Raw genomic sequence first — 16,395 nt, forward strand, 5'->3', positions numbered from 1 at the left:
GAGTCGTGTAGGTTCACATTCTGGTTTCCCATGTTACAGTGATGTAACTGATGCATAACACCCCGTCCTGACAGACAGCGATGCGATGTGACAGCGACGCGAGCGAGCGAGGAAAAGTGATTAGAATGCGTAGCTACTTTTCAATCAGCCTGTCCTGACGCCGCAATGACATCGCGCCGTCCAGCGTCGCTCAACCCTGAAATTATCGCTCGCGTTGTCTCTATCTGGACGACATTTGCCGGCGGTGTCCCGCCCCTAAACACTCACTTATTGGTTGATAAGTCCACGCTGCTTTCGGTTGACAAGCGAGTTATCAGAGAGAGGAGAATATGAGAGGAAAAAACACTCAAAGATGTGAAAAACAGCAACCAGGAAATACCAGGAATCTCAGAATAGCGCCGCAAGTTTGTGTACGTCCCTCGATAATTTGATTGGTTTGGATTCTGAACCAATAGAATATACTTGCGACAAAATCGTCACGCTGCATATCAGGACACCCTCGCGCGAGTTTTCGTTGCTGTTTCGCTTGCTGTATGTCAGGACGAGGTGTAATACAGCTGCAGCAGCATCACAGACTGTGTGAGAATCTGTTCTACATTCACATGTTTTCAGCTTTACAGAAAAACACTGTGTTGGTCTGATCTCCTTTATGTCGGTCCGATCTCCTTCATGATGGTCGGATCTCCTTCATGTTGGTCCGATCTCCTCCGTGTCGGTCTGATCTCCTTCATGTCGGTCCGATCTCCTTATACCAGCTGCCTAGAATACTGTGGCCATTGCTGGTATACGAATTTCTACTGTGGAAGGACTTGAGAGGAGGGTCAGCAGCCACCTGTGACGTTGGTTGGGCTTACCTCGAAGCCTAAGCAGCATCGCCCTCTACGCTAACAAGAACAAGCCGACGCTCCCCATCAACAGCCTTACTGAGGAGTTCATGGTTACCAGGGCAACGTAGGTGCTCCAACACAGGGAATCCAGGGACCTGAACGTATCTCAAGCGGGCACTTAGGTGAGGACTAGCAGAAAGTGGAGGGTGCAGGAGGCTGTGGACCAGGCAGAACCACGGCTGCATCACAGAGAGCTTGTGCAGGTCTGGGAACAATTCCGACAATCCACTAAAACAAACTTGAGAGCAAGGAAAGGCAGGACCTGGTTTAACGCGAAGTGAGGGCTGGGGTCGAGGAACAGCGTGCAAGCCAGAGGATGGGATTGAGACAACTGAGCGCATGGACCAGATGGGAAGAAGCCATGAATAGGAAGATCTCGTCACCATGTCGGTCCGATCTCCTCATGTCGGTCCGATCTCCTCATGTTGGTCTGTTGGTCCGATCTCCTCATGTTGGTCCGATCTCCTTCATGTTGGTCCGATCTCCTCATGTTGGTCCGATCTCCTTCATGTTGGTCCGATCTCCTTCATGATGGTCCGATCTCCTTCATGTTGGTCCGATCTCCTTCATGATGGTCCGATCTCCTTCATGTTGGTCCGATCTCCTCATGTTGGTCCGATCTCCTCATGTTGGTCCGATCTCCTCATGTTGGTCCGATCTCCTTCATGATGGTCCGATCTCCTTCATGTTGGTCCGATCTCCTCATGTTGGTCCGATCTCCTTCATGATGGTCCGATCTCCTTCATGTTGGTCCGATCTCCTTCATGATGGTCCGATCTCCTTCATGTTGGTCCGATCTCCTCATGTTGGTCCGATCTCCTTCATGATGGTCCGATCTCCTCATGTTGGTCCGATCTCCTTCATGATGGTCCGATCTCCTCATGTTGGTCTGTTGGTCCGATCTCCTTCGTGTTGGTCTGTTGGTCCGATCTCCTTCGTGTTGGTCCAATCTCCTTCATGTCGGTCCGATCTCCTTCATGATGGTCCGATCTCCTTCATGTTGGTCCGATCTCCTTCATGATGGTCCGATCTCCTTCATGTTGGTCCGATCTCCTCATGTTGGTCCGATCTCCTTCATGATGGTCCGATCTCCTTCATGTTGGTCCGATCTCCTCATGTTGGTCCGATCTCCTTCATGATGGTCCGATCTCCTTCATGTTGGTCCGATCTCCTTCATGATGGTCCGATCTCCTTCATGTTGGTCCGATCTCCTCATGTTGGTCCGATCTCCTTCATGATGGTCCGATCTCCTCATGTTGGTCCGATCTCCTTCATGATGGTCCGATCTCCTCATGTTGGTCTGTTGGTCCGATCTCCTTCGTGTTGGTCTGTTGGTCCGATCTCCTTCGTGTTGGTCCAATCTCCTTCATGTCGGTCCGATCTCCTTCATGATGGTCCGATCTCCTTCATGATGGTCCGATCTCCTTCATGTTGCTCTGTTGGTCCGATCTCCTTCATGTTGGTCTGTTGGTCCGATCTCCTTCATGTTGGTCTGTTGGTCCGATCTCCTTCATGTTGGTCTGTTGGTCCGATCTCCTTTGTGATGGTCCGATCTCCTCCATGTCGGTCCGATCTCCTTCATGTTGGTATTCTACAGCAGCCATTGGGTTCAGGTCCTGACCGTGTTTGTGTTGTGGTGTCATGTGGAGCTCAGCTCTGGTTTTCTCTCAGACTCTGGGAAACACAGTGACAGAGTTTCTGCCCGCTCGGCCTCGTCTGCTGCTGCTGCTAAATAAAGCTTTACAGTAATAATATCGGGACCAGAACCGTCTCTTCTGTCACTGGTCCAGTATTATTAAACCAAACAGTCTATTTCTGATCACATACTCCAACGTCCTGGTCACGTGATGGAATCTTCTCAGCCTCCCATTTCCACGGGAACCGTCGCTCCACAGCTTCCTGGAACGTTGAGGAATGTTGTTGTTGTGTGGGAATGATGATGATGATGATGATGATGATGATGATGATGATGATGAAGAAGACAAATACAGCCACAATGATCGATCCATCCATTGATCCATCCATCAAGCCGTCTGTGGACATTATACTTGACCACGTTGTGATTTTGTTTCAGTAACATTTAAAGTGACGGTTCATCACCATGTGTCAACCCACGGTCAGCTCAGCTCCTCTGCATGTTTAGCTTCACTCTAAACAGATTTTTCTACTAATCTCATCCAGAGAAACCAGACAGAGTTCTCTAGTGTAAAATCAGATCAATAACAATAATTAATGCAGTCATCAAACAGCTGACAGAAATACCATCCACATCAACAAAACAAGTCGATCATCTTCTACCATCACAAGCAGCAACACAACAACTTTATTATTGTTCTTGTTGGTGTGTCACACCTCAGCTCACATGTCTGAGCTGCTGCTGCTCGGTGATGACAGCATACCTGATCTCATGATTGACGCCTACGAATGATAATTGGAGCACAAACAGAGAAATTATGGGTTATTTATGTGCAGAGTCTTTTCCTCAGAGATAAACATCAGCAGCAGCCGAGCAGAGTGCGACAGGCGACTCGGCCTCTCCCAGTCCGTCTAAATCTGTCCCGGTATCTGAGCCGTGGATCTGCAGACTCATTATTACAGCCGTCTGACCACCGACCTATTTCCATGGGAACCGGTCGGCTCCACCTCTCTGGGATGTTGTGGAAAGTTTCTGTTGTGTGGGAATGGAAAAAAAAACAGTTCCCCCTCTGCAGAGGATGAAGAGGAGGAGGAGGAGGAGGAGAAGGATGAAGGGTTTTTATGGTTCATGATGGAGCTTCAGATGTGTTTTTACTACATGTCACTGTGGGAATCGAACCTGTGACCTTTACAGCACAGAAACGTCTGCCTCTGCTGTGTTAAAGGAAGCAGCTTCGACCACAGACGACAAACGGAACCGACGCCTGAGCTTTAGATTCTCTGGGAAGATTTTTCTGAGTTTGTGACAGAGTGAATATTTTTATCTGCGTGTCACTGAAACCAAAGGTCACGTGGACAAACCCACAGGCCGAGGTTCAGCCTGCGGGCGGTTTCTGTTTCAGAGAATATTACTCACTGTGTAACAACAAATACAAGATGAAGTAACTGCATGAGTACGTGAGAATATGACTCAAACAAACACAATATTTAACTTCATCAGACACACCAGCTCAGTCTCCTCCCTGTTCATCCACCGTCACCGAGGCTCAGGCAGAACTGCAGCACCAAGTCTGGAGTTAATGGTATTAATCTGACCGTTTAACACAATCTAATAGGCTCTTTACTGAGTTCTAGTAAGTCTTTGAGCCAAATGTGAGGTTCAGGTATCAGATCCAGAACCAGTTGTGGGTCTGTTTTCAGACTAATGACACCGAGTCTCTTTGTTTGGTTTGGGTCCGGAGCAGCAGGACTAAGAATAGCTGGCGTCGTTCAGCTAAAAATAATCTGATGACTTAAAATAGAACAGAAACAACAACAGTCAGTCATCAGGCTTCAGCTCTGCTCTTTCTTCTCTCTTCACTCGTCTGGTCTTCTCTCCTCAGTCTGTGCTGAACAGACCAGAAGCTGCTTCCACTGTGTTGCTGTTTAACTAATAAACACGACACCAGCCTCAATCAGACTCCAACAATTAACCCAACAATTCAATAAAATACCAATTATATGTTAAAACACTGACAAACACTATCAACCCGTTTCCACCTGGCGTTAACTTGTGTTTTCAGATCTTCATCAGATAGTGTTTGACCACATGAAAGTACAGGTGTGAACGCTCAAAGGACACGTGAATATTGGCGCCCCTCAGGGTTGCGTACTATCACCTCTTCTGTACTCTGTATACACACACTTTTGTCAATCACATTCCAGTTCTGTTTTGTTATTTAAGTTTGCAGATGACACATCTGTAGTAGGTCTTATCACTGATAACATTGAAACTACTTCCCGCAGTGGGGTGAAGAAGCTAGTAAAGTGGTGTGAGAACAACAACCTCATACTGAACATCTCAAAAACTAAAGAGTTGGTTGTTGACTTCAGAAAGAGGGCCACCCCTCTTCTTCCCCTCCTTATCAATGGAGAGGTGGTTGAGCGGGTAACCTCTTTTAAGTTCCTTGGAAGTACCATCCATCAATCCCTATCATGGGAGCTCAACACCAGTCTCGTAATTAGTAAGTGCCATCAGCGACTCTACTTCCTGCGGCAGCTCAAAAAATTCAGGGTCAGCCGACCAGCCATGACCCATTTCTACAGGTCTACTATAGAGAGCATACTTACTTTCTCAATGCTGGTCTGGTATGGTCACACAACCTCACAGGACAAGGCGCGGCTGGAGAAAGTAGTGCGTCGAGCCTCTAGAACCATCGGCTGTAGTAACCTGCCTACACTTACATCACTTTACTCAACCAGACTCGTCAGAAAGGCTAACAAGATCATAGCAGACCACTCTCATCTGGCACATCATCTCTTTAATCTCCTCCCATCAGGCAGGAGATACAGAAGCATCAAAAGTAAAACATCACGCTTCAGAGACAGCACCTATCTCCAAGCCATCAGACTCATGAACTCACATTGACTTGCACTATTGCACTTTGCACCATACTGTGTACATGATGTCGCTGGGTACTGTTCCCTGTCATTTGTAAATTGTATTGTATTTTGTAATTTATTCTGTCCCCCGCATGTGTTTTTCATGTGGGGTCGTGTCGTGTTGTATGTACTGGAGAGCAAACCAAGACAAATTCCTTGTCACTGGTTGACATGGCAATAAATTTTTCTTTGACTTTGACTTTGTCCCTTTAAGATACCGCGGCGGCATACCGTATTACTGTAGCAACGCCCAACAATAGTCTGTTTCATTTAGGGATCTGTCATGTCTCTGTCTCACATGGACCAGAACCCGAACCAGCAGCTGCTCAGACTGGACCTTCACCTGGTTCCTTCATGACGAAGAAGTAGTTTGACTCTCAGTCTCTCTCTCTCTCTGTCTGAGATCACATAGGATTTCAAATCCCCCCTCACACACACACACACACACACACAGCTTTACTTAAATACCCTGCACACTAAATCCTTACCACACACACACACACACACACACACACCATAGATTAAATGTTGTGTGGTCTAAATCCTCATGGTGAACACACAGCAGCCGACAGTCTGTCCACACCTCGCTGACCGACTGGACACACACACACACACACACACACACGGTCAGCAGGCCTGGTGTGTGTCTTACATCACCAGATTAATAGACTCCCCCCCCCCCCCCCCCCCTCCCTCCCTGATTTAACGAAGAAAAAACAACTCATCCTCGTTTCTTATCCTCCTCCTCCGCCTTCTCTCTCTCTCTTGGCGTCACGTGACCAACTGATTAAAAAACAAAGGAACATCCTCTTCCTCTCTCACTGCTGCTCTGAAGACAGACGCCACCGAACTACATTAGGTTATATACTGTAGATTTATATACGTATTATATCATATTACATTATATTATATTATATTACATTATATCATATTATATCATATTACATTACATTACATTATATTATATTATATCATATATCATATTACATTACATTACATTATATTATATCATATTACATTATATTATATTATATTATATTAGGTGTGATGTTATTTCTACACGTCTGTAACTCTACACACTGCGCTGCCTGTACATTAACTCATAATCCAGCTGTGTCATGGTGTCGGAGGTTTGAAGCTGCTGACATGACACAGCACTTTAATCCACTGTAATGACTCAGCTTTGATCTGACACATGAGTCTGAGCTGGTGTTGGTTTGTGACCGTGAGAGAAGCCACAGAGTACAGTCACTTCTTAGGGTCCGGGCAGCTTGGACACTACTGTATTCCTAGGAATTCTTCTTATTCTTCCAAGGAATTCCTACTTCCCATGGCTGAAAAATCACCAAACTTTGCACAAAGGTCCAGTGAAGTCCCATGCCAGATTCACTCAATTTCAAATGTTTAAATTGAAAAAACTTTAAAAAGAATTCCTACCAAACCAACGGTAGATGCTACAGTGTTGAAACTTCACCACAATGTAGCCTCAATACTGCTGAAACTTTTGTTCATTTAGACTCAATACAAATGATGAAGTCCATCACTCTGTTTTTCTCAATAACTGTAAAACTTTTAAAACCTATCTCCTCCCACAATTTTCTCAATGCTCAATTGACACCAAACTTGCTACAGAGCATCTCCAGACCGTCCTCCACAAAACTTGTTTCTCGGATTTTTGATTAAGCAAAAATTGAGCCTACAGTGCATGAAAACGTTTGACTGTAAACACTACTGTAAACATATACCATCAAATTCCTGCTAAATACATTTTCAATCTTCCTGAAAAAAAATGAGAATATTCTGGAGTCATGGTTGATGAAGTTTGGCAAATATCAGAATTTTATTCTTTAATTTTGAATTCTGCTCTCATGGGAACAACTGCAGTCAATGTGAGAGTGGTATTTTTAAACATCAGATTTTCTCTTAGGAAGCAAAACACTTATCATTAAAAACAAATCACCAACATTTCCATGCTGTCTAGATGCAATTTATGTATTATCAGATTTTTGTTTAGATGACTGAATTTGTGACATTTTGACCATATTTTGTGACCTGAGTCTATTTGAGGTCTCACTCTAGACAATTAGCTCAGTGAGTTAAGAGCTGGTTCTTGGAGTCAGAGGGATGTGGGTTCAAGACCCAACAAGGGAGTTGACTAAAACACCAGATGGTCTTTGTGAAACAAATGTACAAAATCTTAGAGTCACATAGATGTTTAACAAATACATATCAGAATTTTACCTCTTTTTACTGTGGTTTCAAATCTGCCTGCATGACAGTGAATGGCTTACTCACTTTGTGAAGCCACTGTTTAACTGCCACTTGTCAAGTAGCTCATTGCGATAGACAACGGTCTTCGGTTCCAGAGGTTGTGGGTTCAACCCTCAACTGGTGCAAAGTCAACATTACAAGGTCAACTGTCCTGTCTTCCTATTCTCCTGTTTGTTGCTCAGAATTTGCCATAAAATAACCCGGACCCGACCCATCGCTGTGCAGCAGCTAGAATTATTATTACTATGACTATTATTGAGGGTTTTCTCTGTATTTTGTCTAAAGATTCCGTGACCATGAGATAAAACAACAACAACAACAACTGAACCTCATTTACTTTAGTGAAAATCTTTCATTTGTATGGAACCAGCCAAGATCCTGTAACTTTATGTTTGTGTTACGTTGGAATGTAAGTCATGTCATTAAGTTGTGTTTGACATCTTTTAGCAAATGTTTGAAAGGCTCAGAGAACATCTTCATTTAAAGAGTTTTGTTTGTAGTATTGATGTCATGATCTCAGGTTGTCACTGGTCTGTTATCGCTATCGCTATCGGTATCAGTTATCAGTGATCAGTTATCAGTTATCGGCCTTTGGAAGCAGAAAGTTAACGGTTATCTATTTTTTTTTAAAGTTACCGAGCATCCCTATTAGAATAATAATAATAATTTTTATTAGTAGTAGTAGTAATAGTAGTAAACATACCACAGTGTGAATATTAAACGCTGCTGTTTATTAACATGGTGTGACTCAGAGGAGAACGAGTCTTTGTCAGCCTGTGTGTGTGTGCGTGTGTGTGTGTGTGTGTGTGTGTGTGTGTGTGTGTGTGTGTGTGTGTGTGTGTGTGTGTGTGTGTGTAATAGGAGCATAGTGATGTGTGTGTGTCCTCCAGCCATGTCCCAGGACTTCAATCACACGTCTGTCACACAGACACACAGCGTGACAGTCGGCCTTCAGCACACACACGCACACGCACATTCATAGACACACACACACTCAGATGTTAGGAGTGAGTCAGTGAGGTGTGTGTGTGTGTCTGTGTGTGTGTTCAGGGTGTGGAGCAGTGAGGTTTGGCTGTTTTCACTGGAGAGGCATGTCTTTACACACACACACGTGCATGTGTATGTGTATGGGTGTGCATCGGAAACGTGTGTGTGTTAGTCCAGAGGGTGTGTGTGTGTGTGTGTGTGTTAGTCCAGAGGGTGTGTGTGTGTGTGTGTGTGTTAGTCCAGAGGGTGTGTGTGTGTGTGTGTGTTAGTCCAGAGGGTGTGTGTGTGTGTGTGTGTGTGTTAGTCCAGAGGGTGTGTGTGTGTGTGTGTGTTAGTCCAGAGGGTGTGTGTGTGTGTGTGTGTTAGTCCAGAGGGTGTGTGTAACTAAACTAATCAGTTTTCTGCTTCAGGCAGCAACAAAGAAAAATCACTGCTCTGAATAACATGGAGAGTGTGAGTGTGTGTGTGCGTGCGTGCGTGCGTGCGTGCGTGCGTGCGTGTGTGTGTGTGTGTGTGTGTGTGTGTGTGTGTGTGTGTGTGTGTGTGTGTGTGTGTGTGTGTGTCAGAGTGAGAGAAAAGGAGTTGATCTAAAACATTTGAGGACAAGTTGAAGACAACGTGTCTCTGCTTGTGCGCTGGTGTTGAACTTGTTCACACAGAAACAGAAGAAAACAGGAGGAAGATGAATGTTCATCATCATCGGGTCAGACAGAGAGAGAGAGAGAGGATGAATGAATGAATGAATGAAAGGAGGACAAAGAAAGAGAGAGGGAGCAGGAAGAAAAGCTGATGAACAACCAGGTTGAGTCTGAAGGACCAAACCCTGAAACTGTGTTTACTCTGAGGGAGAAACACACACACACACACAGTGTCAGTGTCTGCACCAGGTGGAGTGTGGCCAGTGGTTAAAGCTCCAGGTTCAGTTTGACCCTTAAAGCCCCAGTATGTAGGAATTGACCTATGGCTAAGCCACGCCCCCAAACGCGATGAGCCAATCACAGTGCTCATAGCTAGCCCATACACTCGGACATTCTCTGCTTCCACGTCCATTGAAATGCATTGCAGTTAGTCAGTTTTCATTGGTTTTTATATGTTTTTTCTTGACATTTTAAGTTTAAAATGGTCAAACGGTGTTCATGGGCTACATGCAACTCTGACACTAGGTATCCTGAGAGGCCACGGGGGGGAATTTTTACCTTTTCCCAAACCACATCTCAACCGAGAGAAGTGTCTGCTCTGGATAAAGTTATGCAGTAGACCACAACACCAACTAAACCTGGATAAACTTAACAAGGATGTCTATAGTGTTGGGCGATTTTGACATTCTCAGATCGTCCCAATCGCCCTCCCAGGAGATCGCCGATAGACCTATCTATCGCCGGGCTTCGGGGGGGGGGGTCGGCTGCGGCGGCGGCGTATGAGTTTCGCTTTTACCGTGCCCTGCTGTCATGCTGTCATGCATGCGCGCTTCTGTGTGTGTGTGTGTGTGTGTGTGTGTGTGTGTGTGTGTGTGTGTGTGTGTGTGTGTGTGTGTGTGTGTGTGTGTGTGTGTGTGTGTGTGTGTGTGTGTGTGTGTGTGTGTGTGTGTGTGTGCTAATAACGGAGAAAGAGCACTATTATCAATGAACGGAACACTGTTGCGTTGCCGAAAGCTGAAAAATCTATTCGTGGTGGACGTAATTTATTTGTGGCATATCATTGAACACCTCGTCGGGCTGTGACAGGGCTGGCGTCGGCAGCCTAGTCACAGCCACAACACCAGCTAAACGTGTTTCCTCAAATTTGAGGCGGAGTGGCCACCCTGTTTACCACAGAGATTTTATGTGCGGTCATATGACTACCTGGCTCCGTCTGATTGGACGTCGCCAGTAGCTGCATTTGATTGGTGAAACACTGTCATATGACAGAGTATCTGTTGGAAGCAGCCAGAGAAGCGGCTTCATTAAAACAAAACAAACAGATTGCGCATTGGATCAATAAAAAAGTAGCGAGTATGTGTGTGTGTAAAATCGCCAAGAAAACAAAACATCGCCGCTCGTCCTTCCAATCGCCGATAGACGATTGGAAGGACGATCGGCACAACCCTAGATGTCTACATCTGTTCTAAGTTAAGTCAACAACGTATTTGAGGCAACATATTGTGAGAGATGTTTAGATGTTAGCCAGCATCACAACTAAGCATAAAGTCCGCTAGCTTAATGCTAACGTATAATGTAAAACTCCATAGACAAGCTAACAGAAATTAGCCCGTCGCTATCGGCGTTTCGCGTCAACCGACAGTTGCAATTCTCATGTCGGGGCTTCAATACAAGAGGGACATTACAGACGAGCACTATGGAGGTATTTGGATGTTTTTTGGTGTGTCTTTTTGTTACGAAGAAAAGTGAGCTCCTTTCACAACCATTATATGGACAAATTGTGATCTTAGAATTATAAGGTTCTATCTCCATTTTTTTCAAAATTGAGTTTTTTGCATAATATCATCCATTAGTGGTCTGTTAATGCCTGTGTTGTGTTATTTTTAAATTTTTAACATTTTTTAAATTACTTATTCATAAAATAAAAAGGTTCTATCAACCAAAACACAAGCCGAGTTGGAACTTTGATGCTCAATATCTCCGAACTACCCAAAACGGAGATAGAACCCTATGATTCTAAGCTCACAAAACACTGCTACGCCGAGACCCCCTGTAACTCAGAGAAGCCACGGAGGACTCTGAAACTTCTCCCAGCCCTTAGTCCACATGAGGGGGAGGAGATAATGGGGAAATTTCAATTTTGGGTGAACTATCCCTTTAATGTAGAAAGTTATAAGAATCAATCAGGTTAATATTAACACAATAAAAGCAACTGTTGTAGTTAGCTAGCTGCTGTGTGAGCTCATGATGTGGTGAGTGTTGCTCTAATCTGTGTTTATCTCTTCAGGCCTGAAACTCTCCGGCTTTGAAACGCTGCCAACGAGCGACGGAGCTGAACCGCCGTCCGTCAGGCGCCTCAGACCACCGCTCCACTTCATGTGTGTGTGTGTGTGTGTGTGTGTGTGTCTGTTGGTGGTTTGTAACCGTCTCTGGCTTCACTTCCCCCTCAGAGAGAAACCTGCAGCGGCCTGACTGACTGACTGACTGCTGCTGTTTCCTACGGCCTGTGAACACACCACGCCTTCCTCCCCTCTCTCTCTCTATCTGCATCTGTTTTTATTTTAAATATTCAATATGACACAAAACTCTTCAAGACGACGTGTTTTACAGGAGAGAGCAGCATCACGGTCCCAGTCTGATCATCTGGTTTATTACTGATGGTGTTTTTATGTAAATTCACTTCAGACACTCAGATAAAACCAGATTAAAGTGGATCTGAAACTCACAGGTGTTTCCTTTTTTTTTTTTTTTTTAAATCTCAGAGCGCTGATGAAAACAACAAGATTGTTTATTTATTTACCTCCACTGTACTTTTTATATTATCTCATTATTCTGTATTTTACACGTGTATTATTGTCCAATACCTTAGAATGAGATGGATTTCACACAAAAAACTAATTATATTCAAGAATCAGTGAATATCTGATCCAAAAAACGAGTTAAAGACACTAAAGGCCAGTCAACATGAATATTAATATAAATATTAATTGAAAAGGGTGATTTATTTGTCTCCGTTTTATAAAATCATAGATGTTATTATGTTGTATCTGTTGGTCTGAGACAAAAACTAGAAACATGAATGTGTCACGTTTGGTTTTTACAACAGGGGACTTTGTTGTTTAAAGTAAAAAGATCCAAAACTGAACAAAATCCACAATAAAATTATGGAAATGAAGACTAAAATGACAAAAGACTGAGAGAATGAAACAATGGGACTGAGACTCAACACCAGTTCTACTGAGCCGGTGGTTTTTCACCGTTCGTGTCTCATTTGCATCAGCTCAGAGAGAAACGAGACCTGGACCTTTATCTGTCCAACACATCATGACCTCATCATGACCTCACAGCTCACCTGTCACCATGACATCATCATGACCACATCTCTCAGGTCAGACCACAGCTGCACTCACATCGTTTAACCACCTCTGTCTCACTTTAGTTTCTGTGATGTAATTCTATAAGTTAAACAGATAACTCAAATAGTTGCTTGTGTAACCATGGTAACAACTTGATGTCACCATGACAACAGTGGGAGGAGACTTCTGTTCTTCTGTTCAATACAAACTTTTTGTTTTTACATTAAATCTGGTTTAGATTTGACATCCAATCATCCGAGGAGGAATAAATGTGAATATCAAGACACATGGTTGCTATGACGACTGGGACTGGAGACTGGGATGGACTTGAACCTGGTCTCACTGCACTGGTTTGGACTTGAACTTGGACTTGACAACAACACCAGTTCAACTTCACCCTGACCTGAGAGCAGCAGCGTCTCACAGGCCGGGACACAGACCAACAACTTCCTCCTCTCACACCGACTGAGGGAGGTGGAGCAACAACAACCAAGAATATTTGTCTTATTTCTAGTCAAAATGTCATTTCTAGTCTCATTCTACTTAAAATAAGACTCATCACATTAAAAGCAGCTTGTTTTTAGACACTTTTTACTTCTTTCAAGCAGATTTTCACTTTAAATAAGTAGAAAAATCTGATAGTGGAGCAAGTTTTTCTTTCTTATTACAAAACACAAAAAACAACTTGCTTTCACTGGCAGATTTTTCTATTTATTTCAAGTGAAATGCTCTGATGAAGGTCGTCTGAGACCGAAAGCTTATAGCCTTCAATAAAGTGAAATTGCATAGATCTTTTTCTTCAGTTTGGACACTTTTGATGCCTCCAGCACCTTAGGAGAGAGCCAGCTGGGTGAAGCAGCAGCCCCCTTTTTGATATATATAGGCCTAGGTTATTTCAAGTGAAAATTAGTTTGAAACAAGTGAAAATGATCTAAAAACAAGTTAATTTTTAGGTGATGAGTCTTATTTTAAGTGGAAAGAGTTTAGTTTTGACTAGAAATGAGACATTTTGACAAGAAATAAGACAAATATTCTTGTAAAGATGTAGAGTTTTTGCAGTGCAGACCTCCAGTGTGTGTGTCTCACCTGTGCCGCGGCTCGGACGCCACGGAGCTGCAGCTGTGCACCGACAGCAGCGTGGAGGACTTCCTGGGGCCCAGCGGGGAGGAGGAGGGGGGCAGCAGGCTGCAGCTGGACGGGGAGGGGGACAGCAGCGTCCTGTCCCGGTCCCGGTCCCGGTCCCCCCCGGCCCCGGTGGAGGACACGGACAGGACCGACCCTCTGCGGCTGCAGCCCCGCAGCTCGGGCTCCGGCAGCACCAGGATGGGCGGCACCGGCACCGTGAGCAGCGCCGGGTTCAGACCGGGGCTCAGACCGGGGTTCAGACCGGGGCTCAGACCGGGGAACGTCCCGTAGCCGTGGTGGCTCTCCAGCTCCGGACACAAGCCGCCGCTCGCAGCGCCAGGTTCGATCCCCTCCAGGACCAGGTCCAGGTCTGCGTCCTCCTCGGGCAGCTGCAGCACCGGTCTCCCGTCCAGAGAGATGTTGGAGAGGAACAGCAGCGCCGCGTGTCTGCGCCGGGACTGGGAGGAGTTGTCCCGGTCCCGGTCCCGGTCCCGGTGCCTCCGGCTCAGCAGCTTCCCGCCGCGCTGGGCGCCGCACGCAGCGGCCGCCGCCATGCTGCTGCTGCTGCTGCTGGAGGAAGAGTGAGTGAGGAGGATGAGCCGTCAAATCCCTTTATACGACCCTCTGCTGCGCTCCCATTGGCCCCACACGGCCGTGCGTAAAGACGTCACGACGCAGAGCGGAGCAGAGAGGGGCGGAGTCAGGCCACGCTGCACAGGGAACATATGGTAGGAGGATGTAAACAAACACTGCAAAGACTTACATCTTGAAGAGATGAAACAATATATGAAGAATATGAAATGGTTTGAAATGACTTGAATTGTTGCAGATCAGTATGAAGAAATTGAAAGTCTGGAGTCTACTCCGATTTACTTAAAACTGACAGTTTGAAAACATTTTTGAACCATTACTAATGTAGATTAAACAATATCTGAATAGTAAAAGTAGAAGATGAAAGATGGAGGATGTATGAAATGGGTGGTAATTACTTGAATTAATGAAGAATAGTATGAATGAATTGAAAGGTTAAAGTGCACCACTCAGATTTATTTAAAACAGTCTGAAAACATTTTTTGAACCATTACTAATATAGATGAAACAATATCTGAAGTGTAAAAGTAGAATAATATAGAAGTAGTTACAACCCATTAAAGGGCGGAATAACTAAAAACTAGAACATTTCCTCTGGGGAAATTTTGAATGGGCCACGGGGCTACTGCCGGTTTTACCATCTCTGTCAACATGGGAATCAAACCCACGATCTTAAAGTCAAGACAGAGCTGATCAGACAGACACATGATCATCTTTCTATAAGCACTGATACTGAGGAGCTGTAACCACATTAGGTTACCTGTGTTTATAAACATGTTAACGAGCGCCAGGTGGATTGTTTATGAAGTTAACGAGCTCTGGCCTGAGGATCAAAGAGGTTACCACGGCGATAGGGCCCCCGCAGGCTGAGACAGACAGAAACGTGGAGAAAAAGAGCCATTTTCTGCCTCTGCACCGGTCTCACATTTAGGCTTAGCCTGACAAAACGGTAACTCCTATCAGAACAAAACACAGATCAACGTTGCTCTAAGGACTTCCTGAAAAATGTGGTACGATTTGGTGTTTCTACAATAAATATTTTGGAGACGCTGGCAGTTTTAAAACATCAGGCCGTTCTGCTTCTCTCAGAAAATATTTGTATTGGAGTCAATGAGGAGCAGAGACAGACGTGGCCGCACTTAGAGGCTCAGAGTTTAAATTCTGTAAGTCTCTCTGATATTTTGAGCACATGATATGAGAGATAACAAGTCTGTCTACAAATTCTGAAAAAATCAAGTGTGTAGAGTGTAAATTGTGGCCGGGCCGAGTTTGGAAAGAGAAAAAATCTGGAGTTTTTCTGGGCTTTCTCCCACTCTAAGCGATGATGTCACGCACTCTGACACGAACATTCCGTCCAATACACACCCATTATAATCTCATAATTTCTCCAAAAATGATCATGGTCATTGAACAGGGATTGATCAAAAACTATATGACCTATCAAAACGTGGAGTAATACACCAATACACAAGACTTGTGTCTACTGTTTAAAGTTTAAATGGAGTCTCTAGGTGAAAGTATGCCTGAGCAGTAGACGTTTGTTAAAGGATCCATCACCTGGTATTTATATTGGTTTTAGGTGTTGAAAGGGTCTTAAATGCACATTTTTGAGAAATAATATGCAACATTCACCTTTATTTATCTCTATTTGTGTACCCAATTTTGCTCTCGCGAGAAAAACACGCGATCTTGAACTACAGATTGTCATTGAAAAAAAGAAAATTCCATAAATTTACCGCGACTACTGAAACCATGGAAATGTAAATATAAAATTCCACCGGAAGAGCAAAACCGGCTTACGTTTTTGACGTTCAGAAAAAGGTGGATAAATAAATAAAATTTAATGCAGGCTGATCGGTTCATTGTAAAACATGTATTTATTGATGTAAATGTGGTGATTTATCTACATACAGAGCCCCCAGGCAGCGCCACTTCTCTGTCCAGTACACACAGGAAGCTTCACTTTTCATTCAAACAAACTGC

The 16,395-nt window shown here is 44.4% G+C and overlaps 1 protein-coding gene and 1 long non-coding RNA gene across 2 annotated transcripts in view; one reads left to right on the forward strand and one right to left on the reverse strand.

The window, feature by feature from the left end:
- LOC310988711 overlaps positions 1-16,395 on the forward strand; it is a 531,702-nt gene that overhangs the window by 235,785 nt on the left and 279,522 nt on the right. The gene's annotated exons all lie outside the window — the stretch shown is intronic.
- LOC310988879 (CDK5 and ABL1 enzyme substrate 2-like) overlaps positions 1-16,395 on the reverse strand; it is a gene marked incomplete at its 5' end in the record, with an annotated part of 41,043 nt that overhangs the window by 23,496 nt on the left and 1,152 nt on the right. The window contains 2 exons of the mRNA XM_083975683.1: positions 13,783-14,391; positions 14,443-14,531. Coding sequence (XP_083831809.1) covers positions 13,783-14,391; positions 14,443-14,531 — 698 coding nt within the window. The remainder of the gene's footprint in view (positions 1-13,782; positions 14,392-14,442; positions 14,532-16,395) is intronic.

The sequence above is a fragment of the Trachurus trachurus genome (genome assembly GCF_905171665.1).
Source record: "Trachurus trachurus genome assembly, chromosome: 7".
In the NCBI taxonomy this organism is placed as follows: Eukaryota; Metazoa; Chordata; class Actinopteri; order Carangiformes; family Carangidae; genus Trachurus; species Trachurus trachurus.